The 15516-nt window shown below is 36.8% G+C and overlaps 1 protein-coding gene across 4 annotated transcripts in view; it reads left to right on the forward strand.

Moving 5' to 3' along the window:
* The window catches only part of LOC141900770 (structural maintenance of chromosomes protein 6-like), a 255440-nt gene that overhangs the window by 93278 nt on the left and 146646 nt on the right, over positions 1-15516 (forward strand). For all 4 annotated transcript variants that reach the window (XM_074787796.1, XM_074787797.1, XM_074787798.1 and 1 more), the window contains exons 11-14: positions 4667-4755; positions 12480-12638; positions 12928-13106; positions 14466-14644. In XM_074787796.1, the coding sequence (XP_074643897.1) occupies positions 4667-4755; positions 12480-12638; positions 12928-13106; positions 14466-14644 (606 nt within the window). The remainder of the gene's footprint in view (positions 1-4666; positions 4756-12479; positions 12639-12927; positions 13107-14465; positions 14645-15516) is intronic.

A 15516-nucleotide genomic window follows, 5' to 3' on the forward strand; every position in this document is an offset into this window, starting at 1 on the left:
AATGCCGCTGTTGGGACCAATGGAAAGCTTGGTTTTACAACATTGGTTGACGTCTGACGTCATGCCAATGCTAGTAAAATGGATCGAAAATAGTAGTACGAAAAAATAGCGCCGACTCCTCATTTTCATAGTAACTTCAAATTGTCACTCCGTTCACGTAAAACATTAGAAACAGCTGAAAATTACTTTAAAAAAATGTTTCAATTATTCCCCACAACATAGCATTGCCAGATTTCTGATTTAATGGTCCAAAAAGTTATTCGATCGCATTTTTCTAGTTCATTATCTGGTTGATGAGAGCGGGTTAAACAATCGCGTAGCGATATGTCCGCATTGACATTGGCGGTAAAGAATGGGGAACAGCCTCTTCTGAATAGAAAAACATAAAATTATGTACCTCCGGTTTATAAGTATCACAGTGTTTGGATATCACTGTTATTCCAACTATCAGTATCCATGGGATTATTTGGGATTAATTCTCAGCGTCAGAATACGTATTTCTAGAACAGTGGAAAGGCCGCCTACTCGTGACTGAAACCCGTATGTGCTCGTGGGGGTACGCCTTTACTAAAGTTAAAACCATTTCATGATGACACGAAACATCAAACGGTAAACGGTAGGCTCCCACCATGATACGATATCACCAATAAAGATAGATCATTTTATTCAATTTTACCAGAGTTGTTTATTGGAGGAAAATATCATTGTTAAGTACGCCGAGAACAACCATGTTGTATCATCAATCAGTTGACTGACATTGTGCAATTCGATTCGGCTATATTCTAATATAAGTTTTCACTTTAGGACGCCCTACCCGCCTGCTGCGCTTTGTAATGCGCGCCGGGAAAAAATACCTTTTATTATCTTTTCCATGCGTTACACAACAGTGATTGAATTTACGCGTTGTTTGTCGTAAATTGCAATATTGTGATGGTAATTTGCCGCTGCTGTAGTTTTTTGGAATTGAATCGAGTGGCCTCGGTAGCTCAGTTGGATAAGGCGTGATGATGTTGAATCCACTATCAATGCTGAGTGACAAGTGGGTTCGAGTCCTGTTGGCTGCGAACGGTGTACGGGCGACACTTCAAAGGCCGTACCATTGTGAGGTTAAATGACACTCCAATAGGAATAGTGTTGGGAAACCAAGATCCAAACGACGTACGTAAAGCCAAACAAACAAAAAGACCAACAAACGATCATCAGCCGGCCCCAGTGACACCAACGCCAGCATCGCTCTCTGCGACTTTTTGCATGCGTACATGCATCAGAGCTTGGAGCTCTAAGATCAGAGGGTCTTGCAATTGCATTCAGAACAAGAAAATTAATTTTAGAAAATTATTTGACGCCTGCGAAAAAAATGTATAATTTCTGGGCTAAGCTCATGTGGAATTGCAAATTTGAAATCGACGTTTTAAAAAATTTGGGGAATAATGAGATTTGGCGATTGGGTAGATGATACAGCGGGTCTTCGACTCTAGTAGTGGTTTAAATTTTTTTATTGAAAATTCTCAATAATAGATCGCGAACTTGCGACCGACTTCATTTACTTATGCCTCTAAGCTGGTCTGCAACTTCATTGCCTCCATGGTTGAAGAACGAGCTCTTCTGATGTCTGATGACTTCGAGCATATCGTGTGGCCTAGCCAGCCGGCCCGGGCCACGGGTTTGGCTGTCACTCGATATCCTACTGTCTGTCACACCTACTCTCCGTGCGACGTTTTGGTCCGTAATTTCGTTAATAATCGGTTTATCTACCTTTATTACGCATCAATTTGTTCAGTGAGGAATTTGCATTCAGAAATAAACAACAATTTTCACTTAATTTGTTTTTGTTTTCATTTATGAGCGATAGTTTACTCAGCATACGCTCGCGTAATGCTGAAAAATCCGCTCCGCGGACGCTCGGAAACGTTACAGTGACGTCATCACCTGCTCATTAGCATATCAAAATACAGTAGGTGGCGCCACGTGATGGGCCATAAAAGCCGTTTTTCAGCATTACGCGAGCGTATGCTAGGTAAACTATCGCTGATAGAAGAAAACACAAACAAATTTATGCCAGTTCATGATTTATTTCTGAATGCAAATTCCTTACTGAACAAATTGATGCATAATATTTACAGATCAACCGATTATTAACGAAATTACGGACCAAAACGTCGCACGAAGAGCATGTGTGACAGACAGTAGAGTCTTGAGTCTGGGTGGGTTGAAGTAGACATTGTCATTTAAAATAACATGCTTATGTTGTTCTGTATGAATTACCCGTGTGTCATGTATGTTGTATTAATTTATTTTAAAATTTGTATTTATTGAATTTGGGAATTTTATCCCGAAATTTCAATGTAATAAGGATCAATAAAGAATTGAATTGAGTTGTCACCTAATACACATGCCATCAGAGGACGCGGAGCCGTATATGATAGCTATGCTATTATAAATTGCTAATCTCACGAAACCTGCATACTCCTGATATCAAACATATTTTCTAAAACGTTTGAATATTGAAATTATATGTTTACACATTTTCATATTGACCGCTTGTAGCCGCTGATGAAATTCACGCCGGCCCTACACACATCGTAGATAGCTTCGTCATTCCACCGGCATGCCCACGTCAGGGTCTGACTTTTATATCAGACTTCCAAATCGTGTATACATCCGCCCTTTAACCGAATAATCCGATTTACTTATCATTTCTATTTATGCCTGCCGCTTCTGATATAATCATACATCCTTTACTATTACAATACGTCTTCTTATGATATTCAATGCAATATAACATTTCGACGTTCAAATATAGTTCATTATATAATCAAAGGAAGCCATTCTACATCTATGTCAATAATATTTTGCCACATAGCTTATTTGTGTACACATAGACCTGTGACGTTTTGCACATCGATTTACGGCTGTCGTTTGTAAAATGACGCTGAATGGTTAACATTGTTTAGGTTTCATAATGGTAACGTTTTATAAGGCGTCAAAAATCGTTCTGTTTTTTTTTCATTATTCAATGGGGCCTAACAGTTCATGCGTAAAAATGGGTTTTTGTATCCAAATCTTGATTGATATAAATATCTTGGCTGGGACATGATGGAAAACATCAGAATAAACTAGTTTCGTCTTTTTAACGAATCGCATTAATGAGGTTTAACAGTACAAATAGCCAAGTCTGTGGTCCTCCCAATCAACATCGTCATAGAAGATTTGCCGGCAGATGTAAAACATTATAACCACTTAATACCACAGTATAATCTACCAATGCTTCAAGGCTCATGGGCCTCTTGTTTCTGCATTCAAATGAGTAAAACAATGGGAAAAGATTGATCTGAGGCATTCCTACCTGCTGTCTGTGCTACTCATAAAAACCTGATTGTACTATGTAAATTATATTGAGCGGGGAGATTGTATTTTGAAAAAAATAAAACTAGCAGATTACATCATATATGAAGAGCTCTTGTCAATTTTAACATCTGTCTGTGACCATAGATTCCTCGGATGTATGTGACCGGCCTTATTTCCTCTATCGAATGACAGCAACCGATCGATTTCGGGGTTCTGGAGATCCACTTCTACAGCTGTGTTTCGCCGACTCCTCACGGTCCGAGACCAACAATAGCCAAGACAACGATCGACAAACCTGCGGCAACAGGAATAAACAATATATAAGTTTATTAACACACATAGGTGTTGTCGGTAAGGACAACAAACAATGAATAATTCCCTATACAACATATCTTATATTAACAATTTAACATTATTTCATATTGATCGAAATGAAACTTTCCAAAGAACCTTCACCTAACTCACCCTAAACTGACACCACATAAATTCGATTATTCCTGGAATTTACAATTTGTATTATATAAGATACTTATAAAGTTATGGATTTAAACAATATCTTACCTGCGGCAACAGGAATAAACAATATATAAGTTTATTAACACACATAGGTGTTGTCGGTAAGGACAACAAACAATGAATAATTGCCGCGAAAAACCAGAACGCCACCTACTTAGAAAAAGGATGGCAGCACTGTACGGAACGGTTTCCCCTACAAGTTCACCCGGTTACATGTATAAGATTTTTAAAATATTTTAAAAAGTTGATTTGATATTCATATTCTTTAACCGGTAACTTTTTTTCTCTACCTGCAATGAGCTGAATGGTTTTACGAGCATAAAATATAAAAATTGATTTCATGAAAATTGTCTACCAAATGATCGCTTTCACTCAGACGAAACCCACGTGCATCTTATCAATAATAATGTTGGGAAAATATATGTAATAGCTCAAGGCACTGGTTTGTTTGTGTACAGACCAAATAATTGCTGGTGATATCAAACTGGGGATCATCGCTGACAATTTTTCAAACGATGCTGGCTACAGGGGTAGTAAATTCTTTCATAAGGGCCTTAAAAGCCCCTTTTGGAGAACACTGCCTTCATTGTTTGCTTACCCCGGGAGACATGCATGGCGTTGCTACATTCAGGTTATCATTTGTATGAACTAGTTTCTCATATGCCATCATGGTTTTTGGTTTATGCGTTGACCTTTTTTATGTTGACATTTTGTTTATGAGTTAAGGTATTAGCTTATACTTTCTTAACGTTCTGATACTTTCATGATATCTTAACAGCATTTGAATATTGTTTGTTTTTAGCTGGATTACAAGAGAGTTGATAATGACTTAAAGACGTGTCTTAAAGACAAGAAACAATTGTTGGAAAAAATTGCAGAGTTGCGAAAAATGTAAGTGCAGAGATTAACAAAATAAGTACCGTAATAATACACTGACCAAATACTGTTGGAACTTGAAACATCTCTATAATGTTAGTTATTTTTGGCTTGAGTTTATGTAATGGATCGAAAGGATCAGAAAATCCAAAGCCCCTTGCCAAGAAGGTGTTTCAGGAAATAATTACGTGAATACAAGGCTTCGGTTCTAGGGGAGCAGATTTTCATCAGTTAAGTCAATTTTCATCGGTAGCGTCGGCAATTTATGTCGAATTTTATTGAGTTGAGTGCCAGCAATGATTTTGATGATGAAAATGAAATCAGTTACAATTTTTTAGACCCTGTTGATACGGTTGTCATGGCAACGGACACTAATAACAAAAATGAAGAACCAGAAACTGTCCATCCTCAAGGTCACATATATCCAAATTATTTGTCTTATTTGTAAGCCCAAAGGTTATCAACACCCTGGTATACAATGTATCAGTGACAAATACATAGGTAACAATTTTCTGAGGCCAAAAATTATACCCCAATGAAACCCCTTACATCCGGCCTTCCGTGGTATTGAAAGGGTTAATAAACTTCAGACATTCGATTGGAACCTGGTGTATTTGAGTCACTATTTGCACTTTAATCGCTGTATCATCCGTGTCTATACACTACACTAAGTTGTTATGGTCTGGGTTCTCAGTATGACGTCGCACTACCGGGTTGGGAATAGATCAGCACAGCCGATCAAGTGTCGTTTTTACAGTAAATGAAGACTCAAAAATTTATTTCTTGGCCACTTAACCATTAAATAGGTTATACTTGATGATACAAATTAATTTCAGCCATATTTCAAAAATCTCTTCATGACCCCTTTAATGTCAATATTTTTGAATAGATTTTCAATAAACTCTAATTAGTTATACAGTAGACTCCGCATACCTCGGAGTCATACACCTCGGAATATTGCTTAGCTCAGAACAAATCTAATATATTTTTCTTAATGCAATTATTTCTCAAATGAAAATCTCCGAGTAGCTCGGAGTTGCATACGTCGGAATATCGCATACCTCAGAATGATTTTTTTATATATTGAGTCCTTAAATCGTGTACCTCGGAAATTCTGAACATCGTCCCGACAATATCTTTTCAAAAACGCATCCCTAGCCTTCTGCATAACAACTTAATTAAATAGATTAATCAATAAATAATCAGATTAATCAATACTTCTTGGACGAGACAAAATCAACATCAATATTTGTGTGAGTCAGTTTTGAGCAGCGTATACTGCATACACAGCTATTTCATAAACATGTTTAAAAGAAAGTTGTCTAGATATTCTCTAAGTCAAAAATTAGAAGTAATAACTTTTCATGAACAAAACCGCGAAGTAAAACAGAGACTGATTGCTGAGAAATTTTAAGTGAATGAGAAGACGGTTAGTGACTGGATCAAGAACAAAGAGAAAATAAAAGGGCAAGAGTGTGAAAGAAGTTTTCAGAAGACCAAAAAACGTCCACGCGAAGTTAAATTCAATGACGTGGATGCCGCTTTAATTCTATGGTTCAGACAGGTTATCCAAGAACCAGTAATAACCATCAATGGGGACATACTGCGTGAAAAAGCAATGTACTTTGCCACTGAATTTGGATATCCTGCTGATCAAGAAATCACAGCATCCTGGATCGAACGCTTTAAAAAACGCTATGGAATATCGAAGATCAAAAAGTGCGGAGATGCTGGCGGCGTAATACTGGATATAGTTGAACAATGGTTGCAGGGCGGAATTCTAGATATTTTACGGTCGTATGCTCCAAGTGACATCTATAATTTAGATTAAACCGGACTGTTTTGGCAGATGCTGCCAGAACAATCCTTAGGGTTTTCTGGAACAAAATATCACGGCGCCAAAAAACCAAAATCCCGTATAACTGTTCTTGTAGGAGCTAACATGGACTGATCCGATAAGTTGCCTCTCTATACCATTGGGAAATTCAAAAATCCACGCCTATTCAAAAACATCAAGCGACTTCCAGTCGAATATCAGAATAATAAAAAAGCATGGATGACTGGAGATCATTTTGTAGACTACATTGAGAAATTGAACAGTAGGTTTAGGAGAGAAAATCGTAAGGTGTGCATCCTGGTTGATAACTGTACTGCCCACCCAGGCCCATAGCGTGGGGGGGGGTTCGGACGAACTGTACTACTATTTTTACTACGGTGTAGAACCTGATGTGATGGAACTGATACGAAACTGTTTGTTGTGCCGCACTCAAGTTCGAACACCCTGTTCAGTTTGTGACAGAAAGTTTTCTGATCGTGGAAAGAAGGCTCTTCCAATCGTGATTGGTCCCCTCCCCTAGATGAGCTCTTTTACCCATCACAAAGTCAAACATTTTAATTGAATTAGCATGGAATATATTCAAATTTAGTAAGGTTATTCATAGGCGCTTAAATGTATTTTGCTTACTCTACTCTACTGGTACAAACTGTTTTATGTATCGGTTAGGTTTTCATCGTGAAAAAATGACCCTTGAAATTTGGTATACAGACTCGCTCACGCTGCAGGCTTCGCCTCCAGCTTCGCCTCCAGCTTAACTCACGATATGGTCCAAATTCATGGAAAAAGAACCCCCCGCCGAAATCTCACGCTACGGGCCTGCCACCCTCCTAATGAACTCGATGATTTTTCAAATGTTGAAGTGCGATTACTACCGAAAAACATAACATCAGTACTCTTTATCAGGACCCTTTAAGATGCGGGTTATGGAATAAAAGCTGCATGGGAAAAAGTCACCGCATCAACGATCCAAAACTGTTTCAAGGCTACTAGTTATGCGCCTATGCAAGGTCGGGAGAATAAACCACCTGTTGAGCAGGCAGAAGCTACTCGTCAATTTCGAAGTTTGTGGGAGACATTCGCAACAGAGTTTCAGTCGGCACCAATTACTGAAAACAAAATCAGTAGTGAATTTCGCTGTGTTTGAATCTCTGTCTTCTCATGTCGACCTTCAGGGTTTAACAGCCGATGATTATGTCTCAGTTGATGCCAGTGATGACACATGTCAAGTGCTCACTGATGCAGAAATTGTTTCATCAGTTATTCAGGAAAATCTAGACATCCAGGAGGAAACAGACGACTTGAACTCTGAAAATCCTGAATCGATACCTCCTGTTACTAGGGCCGCTGCCATGTCTGCTGTGAGTACGGTGAGACGATACATTCAAGAATCATCCGACTCAACTGAACAGCTTCTGAAATCTTCCGACGATCTGGAGAATTTCATTCTTACCAAGATATCAACAAAACAATCATCCATTCTGGACTACTGGACTACTTTTCAAAGAAGTGACTGCTTAAAAATCATGGATACCAGTGGTGTAAGTTCTGAGATATAATTAAAATTGGTTTTTACTTCAAATCATGTTTCTCAAGTTTTAGTTATTTTTCGTTAAAGGGGCTGTTGCAAGAATGCATATAATCAGCTGATGATCGTAAGAATTGGAAGCGTGCCAGTCGTGCTAGTTCTCGGCTGTCTTTAATACGAATAGCCAATTGAATGGATGTAGGCGTAGCAATAGACTTGTCACTGCACATCAAACCCACGTGTTTTTAAATTTTCTCAACTGGGACGGAGGGGCTTTGCTTGGTGTACTACAGTACGATGTTTTGATTGAAACGATGACAAGTCAAATCTCCCGGGGGATATGAGGTTTTGATTGAAATAACAATAAAAGCCTGTCAGATATGGTACATATACAATGTTTATTCAACATAGATTAGTATAAGAAGGATAATTTGAGCCCACGTGTCAGCAACAATTTTTTTTATGACAAAATTTGCGGACCTATATACCTGGGAAATCGCATACCTCAGAAAAAATTTTGCAGTCCCAAGGATTCCGAGGTAAGCGGAGTCTACTGTACAACCATTTACTTCATCTTCAGGAGTTTTTGCTGTGACTGGTATTCATCTGATTTTAAGAAGCATTGAGATGTGAAGTTTGAAAGCGGATTGACACTGATCCATAGAAATACCCCTTAGTAAATAGCCAAAACTTTTAGCTGGTGGCGATCTTGAAATTGACCTCAAAAAGAATAATTTACCGTACACTAAAAAATGCCTTGTTTCCCATTTCTTCTGAGCTTGGAGTTGACCTGGCCGGCTGCCTATCTACCCTGTACATTACTTTTGAATCATGATCAAGCTTGTTAGTTGCCTAATCGTTGGTGGTAAGCTTTAATAATCGGATGGGCTTATACCAACGTTTGGGATGACAAGGGTCAAAACCCTGTTGAGATAAGGAAGGCTTCAAAAATGTACTTTATGTTGACTTCAATCAACAATTAATGGTTAAATTCACAAACTAGCACAGCTACCTCTTGGAATAATCCCATTTTTGGTTCGAAGAATGAGAAAGTAAGCTATCATCAAGTTGCAGTGTCACGAAGTCACCTGACAGAATCGGAAGATTTTTTTTGTCAGATTGCGTGATACGCCTCAATGAAATAGGTCCACAGACGTAATTCGCTTGTCTTGAGAATACTATAATTATCACGATAAATATATTTAGATACTCTGAATAATAGCATTTGTGTCATCCGTGATGAACGCCGATATAGTGGTTAAAACAAATCATTACATCTACTCGCGCATAAATACACCATCAATGCTGCGCCTGTTGTAAGCGCCAGTATTACTGCCCACATACAGCCTTACACACGTTGATGCCAACACCGGCCTGTACTTCAAAAGTTTGGAACAAAATATTAGAAATATTTGTGATCAGATTTACACCAAATAAACCTTTAAAGTAAGGTATTTAGCATCAGATATTGTGCCTAAAATTCCAGATTGATTCACTACATAGTTTTTCAAGTAAGTGCCTTTTTAGTGTAAACCAATTATGTTGATTGACAGGCAGGCTCAGCTGCATGCCCCATTTAATCAATAACGTCAGATGTAAACAATAACATTACGACGTGCCCAATGCAAACGGAAAACAAATTGAATTTTATTAAGCAAACTTCTCTCATGGAATATTAATTTCTTTTCCATAATTTGCCTTTCTTTTATGAAATTTATGATTAATACATCAGACTTTGCTTTTTCGAACCTCAGAACTTTGAAGTCCTCTTGATTACATAGAGCGATTAATCAATATTTGTTGAAAAATTATTCATACATGTGGCATGGTGGGCAAGGTGATCTACAGGATTTTCGCCTGATTTTCGCTTTAATTAACATATTTTGTCTATTTTAGTGTAAGTTTGAGCTCTTAAGATCGTTGATCTTTTGTTTTGTTCTGGGCTTATAGTTAACTGTATACATCATTTCAGCGTTCATCATGTTCCTTATTACAGTTTAGATATTAAGTGTTGGGAGCCATCTTGAATTTATATCAGCAAGGCAGCATATGATTGTTGATGGATTTCCATGAAATTTGGTGTGAGGATTGGAGCAAGTACGATGTCCACCCCTATGTATGTAGGTTTATATTTCATATTTTGGGAATTTTCTGCTGGATTACTAATTGTGCAGTATGGAAACACTATGAAGTGTCTGATTTTATTCAGTTTTGATTAAAAGATGTTTTATGCATGTTTGCCGTAAAATTTTTATGGTTATTTTTAGCGAACCTATGGTTCGCTTCTTATGCCAACGGCCTTACTGGTCTTGTGCCAATATTGCTTGAAAGTGATGTTAACAAGCCTCATTTTGAAACGGTGATAGACCCGGTCGTATTTCATATTGCAGATGATTCAAATAGCCTTACACTCGCTATTGTGCGAATTTCATTGCGATGTGATTGATCTAAGCTGTAAAATTTTAGGTAATTAGAAAACTTCCTTAGCTTTTATATAGTTTGACTTGACCTGGAATGACCTAAGTCATGAATAATCATTAGCAGATGCGCATGCGCTTAACAGTGTGTAGAATGACAGGTGGATCCTTGCTAAAATAGATCCATTTTGTAAAATATCAAGCTGTGTATTGACGATTACTGTTAAGAAAAAAAATGGTGGAAAAGCACATTACATTTTTATACTTTGGTCACTGACTCTTGAAATAAGAGTACCGTCGACGTCAAGATACTCGAAGAAACCGTAGCGTATTAACTTCCACCAGTCGTCGGGTATGGTACTATGTACGAGGGAGGGAGGTAAGTCTTCAGTTTCTCCTGATAAATTAACGAATCACAATGTATATCCAATAGAAGGACCTTCATTTTTTCATGACAAGACCATGGCTTTTCTCCGCATAATTCCCTTCTTTCTAAGTATATTACTTCATGCCTTGCCAAACACTAATTATTTACTCACTCACCAATTTACTCAATTAACCTGTCCTCCTCTGTATATATACCCCTGTTTTTAATCTATATCTGACACCTGACGATGATCTCTAGGGTGAGATCGAAACATCGTGTCTTTTATATATTTTTGATTGAATAAATAAATTCTGGTTTTTAAATTCGTTTAATCTGTAAATAGTGGGATTTTATCTTGAAATGAAGATTATTTTTCTGATAACAAGGCGTGACTGTCCCGTTTATTAGGAAACACTAGCGGGTTAACTAGCGGAATAGGTTTGATATTTACGCACGTGTTGCAGGTTTAAATTGTTTATCAGTATAGAATTAGTGATCCATAAAAGCCAAAATCAACAACAGCTTGATAAGCAACAACCCAAACCAGAGCAATTAGAATACAAAATAAATGCTTGGTCTAACCAATTCATTTTCATGGGCTTGCATGCTTGCAAGCCCATATTGCTATCACACGGATTGATAACTTGCTTGGGGAGTCGATAACTTTTGTTAGAAACTTTCTTGGGCTCTGATATTTACACACATTTAATGCAGTAATGAAATCTAGGTTCCTTTCGTATATTGGCTATAACGGTTGTTGTTTTCATTGTTTTATGGTTTTGTTTAATAGTTTTTGTTATTACAGCAACGCATACCAACCTTGGTTGAGCGTGCATGATCAGGCTTGAAATTGGTATTCATGCGTGGCATAGTGCTGCCTGCAATTCAATTCATTCTTTATTGACACAAAATTTCACAAAACATTTACTTTCACATTTTTTAAAAATTCTTTTAATTTTCTTTTACTTTCATTGGGTGCTTGAATTAGCCGCCATTTGTAAAATATCTGTATGAACATTTATATTTTTCAGTTTAATATCTTTTTATATCTAAAAAGATATTAAAAAGATATATTTTTTATATCTAAACTTTTCAGTAAACAAATTCTGAATTGAATTGAAGACCGGTTCCCTGTCTCTTCAAAGAGCCAGGGGGCGGTAGCCTATGGTGGTAATAAACATTATCGGATGATCGTAGTGGATTGTCATTTGAAGGAAATGTAACTAAATCTTGCTTAATGTCTTTATTATTTTAAAAAGAAAAATCTTTGCTCTTATCTATTTTCGTGTTCGCTACTCTTCACCTGAAGTCACTCGAGTTAGTCACGTTTTTCTTTCAGCTGTAAATTTTTCTACGTAAAATCAATTCCACACAATCCGTTAAGTAATTGTCAGTCATTGATGGGTTACCCTAGAGACTGAGTGACCGATTAGATTTTGAGTCCTGTAGGTCAATAGTAGGTCTTTGTGGTAAAAGTCTTGAAAATGACTCTCAAATGGCCTTGAATTTTGGTTGGCCAGGCTTTAAACCCTGAAACGACATCAGAATTTACATATTTTGTTCTTAATAAATGATTTTCAATCTTTATTTTAGGACACAAAGTGATGGGAAACTTATTCAAAGGCAATTGCATATTGACAAATTAGAAGATGAGTTGAATCAAAACCATGCGCAGATGAAAGTATCAGAGCATTACTTGCAGCAATTGCGTAGTGCTCTTAATCAACTAAAAGAACAAAGCTACACACTGAAGTAAGAAGGGAATAAATACTCTGTCAGCCACACATTTCCTTACAGCACAGGGATGCTGGTGTAATTATTTGCTAGTAAACTCACTACCGAAATAAAGGAGCCCTCTGGTATGATTGATATTTAACCCAGCAGAGGAAAGATATCTCACTTAGCAAGTCAGATATGTTGGTATACAATACTGAAAGTTTGGAGACTTAGTTAGCACGATATAGCCTGCAATTCCTGATTGCTTTTTCAGTCAGCTGCTCAAGATCAAATGTTATCATGTAGTTCAACATCTATTTTGCAGACTTGAAGAACAGGAACAACAGAGTATTGTCAGTGAGACCCGCAGAAAAATTGGAGAGCTTGAAAGCACACGAAGTAATGAATTGAGACGTTTTGGTAAATGGTGTCCAGATTTATTGCAGAAAATAGATGATGCACACCAAAGAGGAAGATTCCGTCTAAAACCAAAAGGCCCTTTAGGTATGAATCTAACAGTAATCTTTCAATACACCGTACAGTTTTAGGCCAGCCGTTTTATTTTATGTTTTAAGATTGTATTTCAAGATCGATTCCTGTGACATTTTTAGTTAATTTGGTTTTTGGGAGGACTTTGGTGAAAATTCTTCCTTGACAATTGCGCAAGGTTTGAAAGAAATAGCTCTCTCAAATAGGATGGAGGACTTTGATATGCAAATCAGCCGGGTGCTTGAATTGCACAAAGTCAGTCAAATTTATTCTGCAAAAAAAATTACATCAAATCAAATTTGATTTTATTAATCATTCAAATTGGTAAATCGAATGGAAAAGATTGAACTGAGGTATTCGTCTTTGCCATCTTCCTTTCTGTATTTGTTTTGTTGTTTAAAAAACACAATTGTACTGTCTATATATGATATTATCCCTTAACTTGCTGCAGGCGACTGTAGCCGGCACACTGACGTGCTCCCATTTAAAGTTTGTTTTATGTCACAAGCGCCTCAACGCATGGCAACTGCTGAGAATCCAAACCCAAAAGTAATTTCTCATTTTGATATTTGAAGAATCTTGACCTCAAAAACGCCCCGTAAATTTGATATTTTGGGATTTTGATGAAGATTCAAACATTTAGACTGTAATAAGAAGCATAATATAGGTTTCAACAATGGATATAGTAATCTACTTTGTCTTTATGAATATCGACAATCTACCATGAAATTGTGAAATTTCAATGCCCTATATATAATAGTTTGGAAGTTATGAGTTAATGAGTTAATTTCATTTACATCCAAATCATCTGGTAGGTTAAGGGTTAACAGGGGAGTGTATTTTGAAAAATGTAAGTATAAATGGGGCTCCTCCTGTATAGGTTCGCGTTCTCCCAGTTGAGTCCAGAGTATAGAAGTTATCCAAGTTTTCAGTCTCAATCCAAGCAACCGTTAGAAAAACTACTCTTGGCAAACTACAAACCCCTGTGGAAGCTATTGCAAAAATAATCTAGACATTCCTAAAACAAAACAATTTTTGTACTAAAAGGTAAACTGTACTCAATTGATCCTATTCACCCATTGTCCCTTATTTCTTTTATCGGAGATAAATTCATTCAAATACTGTTCCCCTTAAAAGATTTGTCTCTAATTGTACATGGCTGGTTTCTAAATGCCCCTGAAAACATTTTTCACGGTTGCCAGCTCTTGATATATTAGATTATCAGATTCTGTTTCCTTGGTTTCTTAGTGTGGTGAGTACTGAATCTGAAGTGATCTAAGATGTATGTGGATTTTATATGACTAGATATATTATGTATGAATATTGAGAAAACCAAACCTCTAACCTCTATGTTTTATTATTTGCTCTTCTTAGGTTCATTAATCCATCTCCGTGACAGTAATTGGGCATTAGCAATCGAGTGCAGCTTAGGAGGACAAATAAAGGCATTTTGTTGTGACAACATGGATGATTCGAAAGTGTTGCAAGGATTGATGTCGCAATTGAACATACCAAAGAATCAAATTCCAAGCATCCTTGTTAGTAGATTTTTGGTAAGTTAAGAATTATTCATGGGCATTTGTGCTCATCGTGTTCTGAAGGTCAATGTATATCCAATAGAAAACATTTGGAAAAGAGATGATGATTGCTTCGGGCATCATGGAAATTTGACTATGCGTAAAATTATATGTGCCAGCACATCGGCTGGTTTAAACTGGTTTGGATTTTACTCCTGGGTTGTTGATAATTCAAACTACAAATGAATTCAAAATATTATAGAAAACCTTGTGTTGATATTATTTATTTTTCCACTATAAAGTTTCGATATACAATTAGCTGTTAAAATCAGTATCAGACAGTGGTTATGTTGAAGTGCTTGAAGCCATCGAGAACTTGAATGATTAACAGCGGGATCCAGAACTTGGGGCAAAATAACGTCTTGTGTCTGCTAAATCTACTAATCAACTTATCTTTATTTCATCGTATCATTATAATCCGAAAATGAGTCAAAGTCATTCTTATCACATGCACATAATCATCAGGAGGATGATGAAATATTTCTAACAGCATATATAGAAGTTACATTAGTTTACGTTATCTAACGCCCCATTCTAAGCTGATGTTCTCGTGATCCTAAAACTACAACATTACTTGCATTCAAAAACTAATCTACAAAATACATATAAAACACACATTTCAAATTTAAGTTAAGCCAAATACTTTTTCTAGGAACCTAATTTTCACTTCAGTTACAGACTTGGTAAATATGTCAGCAATGATCTGATCAGATGGTATATTGTTATATGCAACAAGTGCTGCCAAGTGTCATGATTTTGGCGTGATTGTTACACTTTGAAATAGGAAAAAACAATGTTCACAATTCTCGATCATACAAACATTCAAATGTTTAGTTTTTTAGAAAATA

This window comes from Tubulanus polymorphus, chromosome 2 (genome assembly GCF_964204645.1).
Source record: "Tubulanus polymorphus chromosome 2, tnTubPoly1.2, whole genome shotgun sequence".
Classification (NCBI taxonomy): domain Eukaryota; kingdom Metazoa; phylum Nemertea; class Palaeonemertea; order Tubulaniformes; family Tubulanidae; genus Tubulanus; species Tubulanus polymorphus.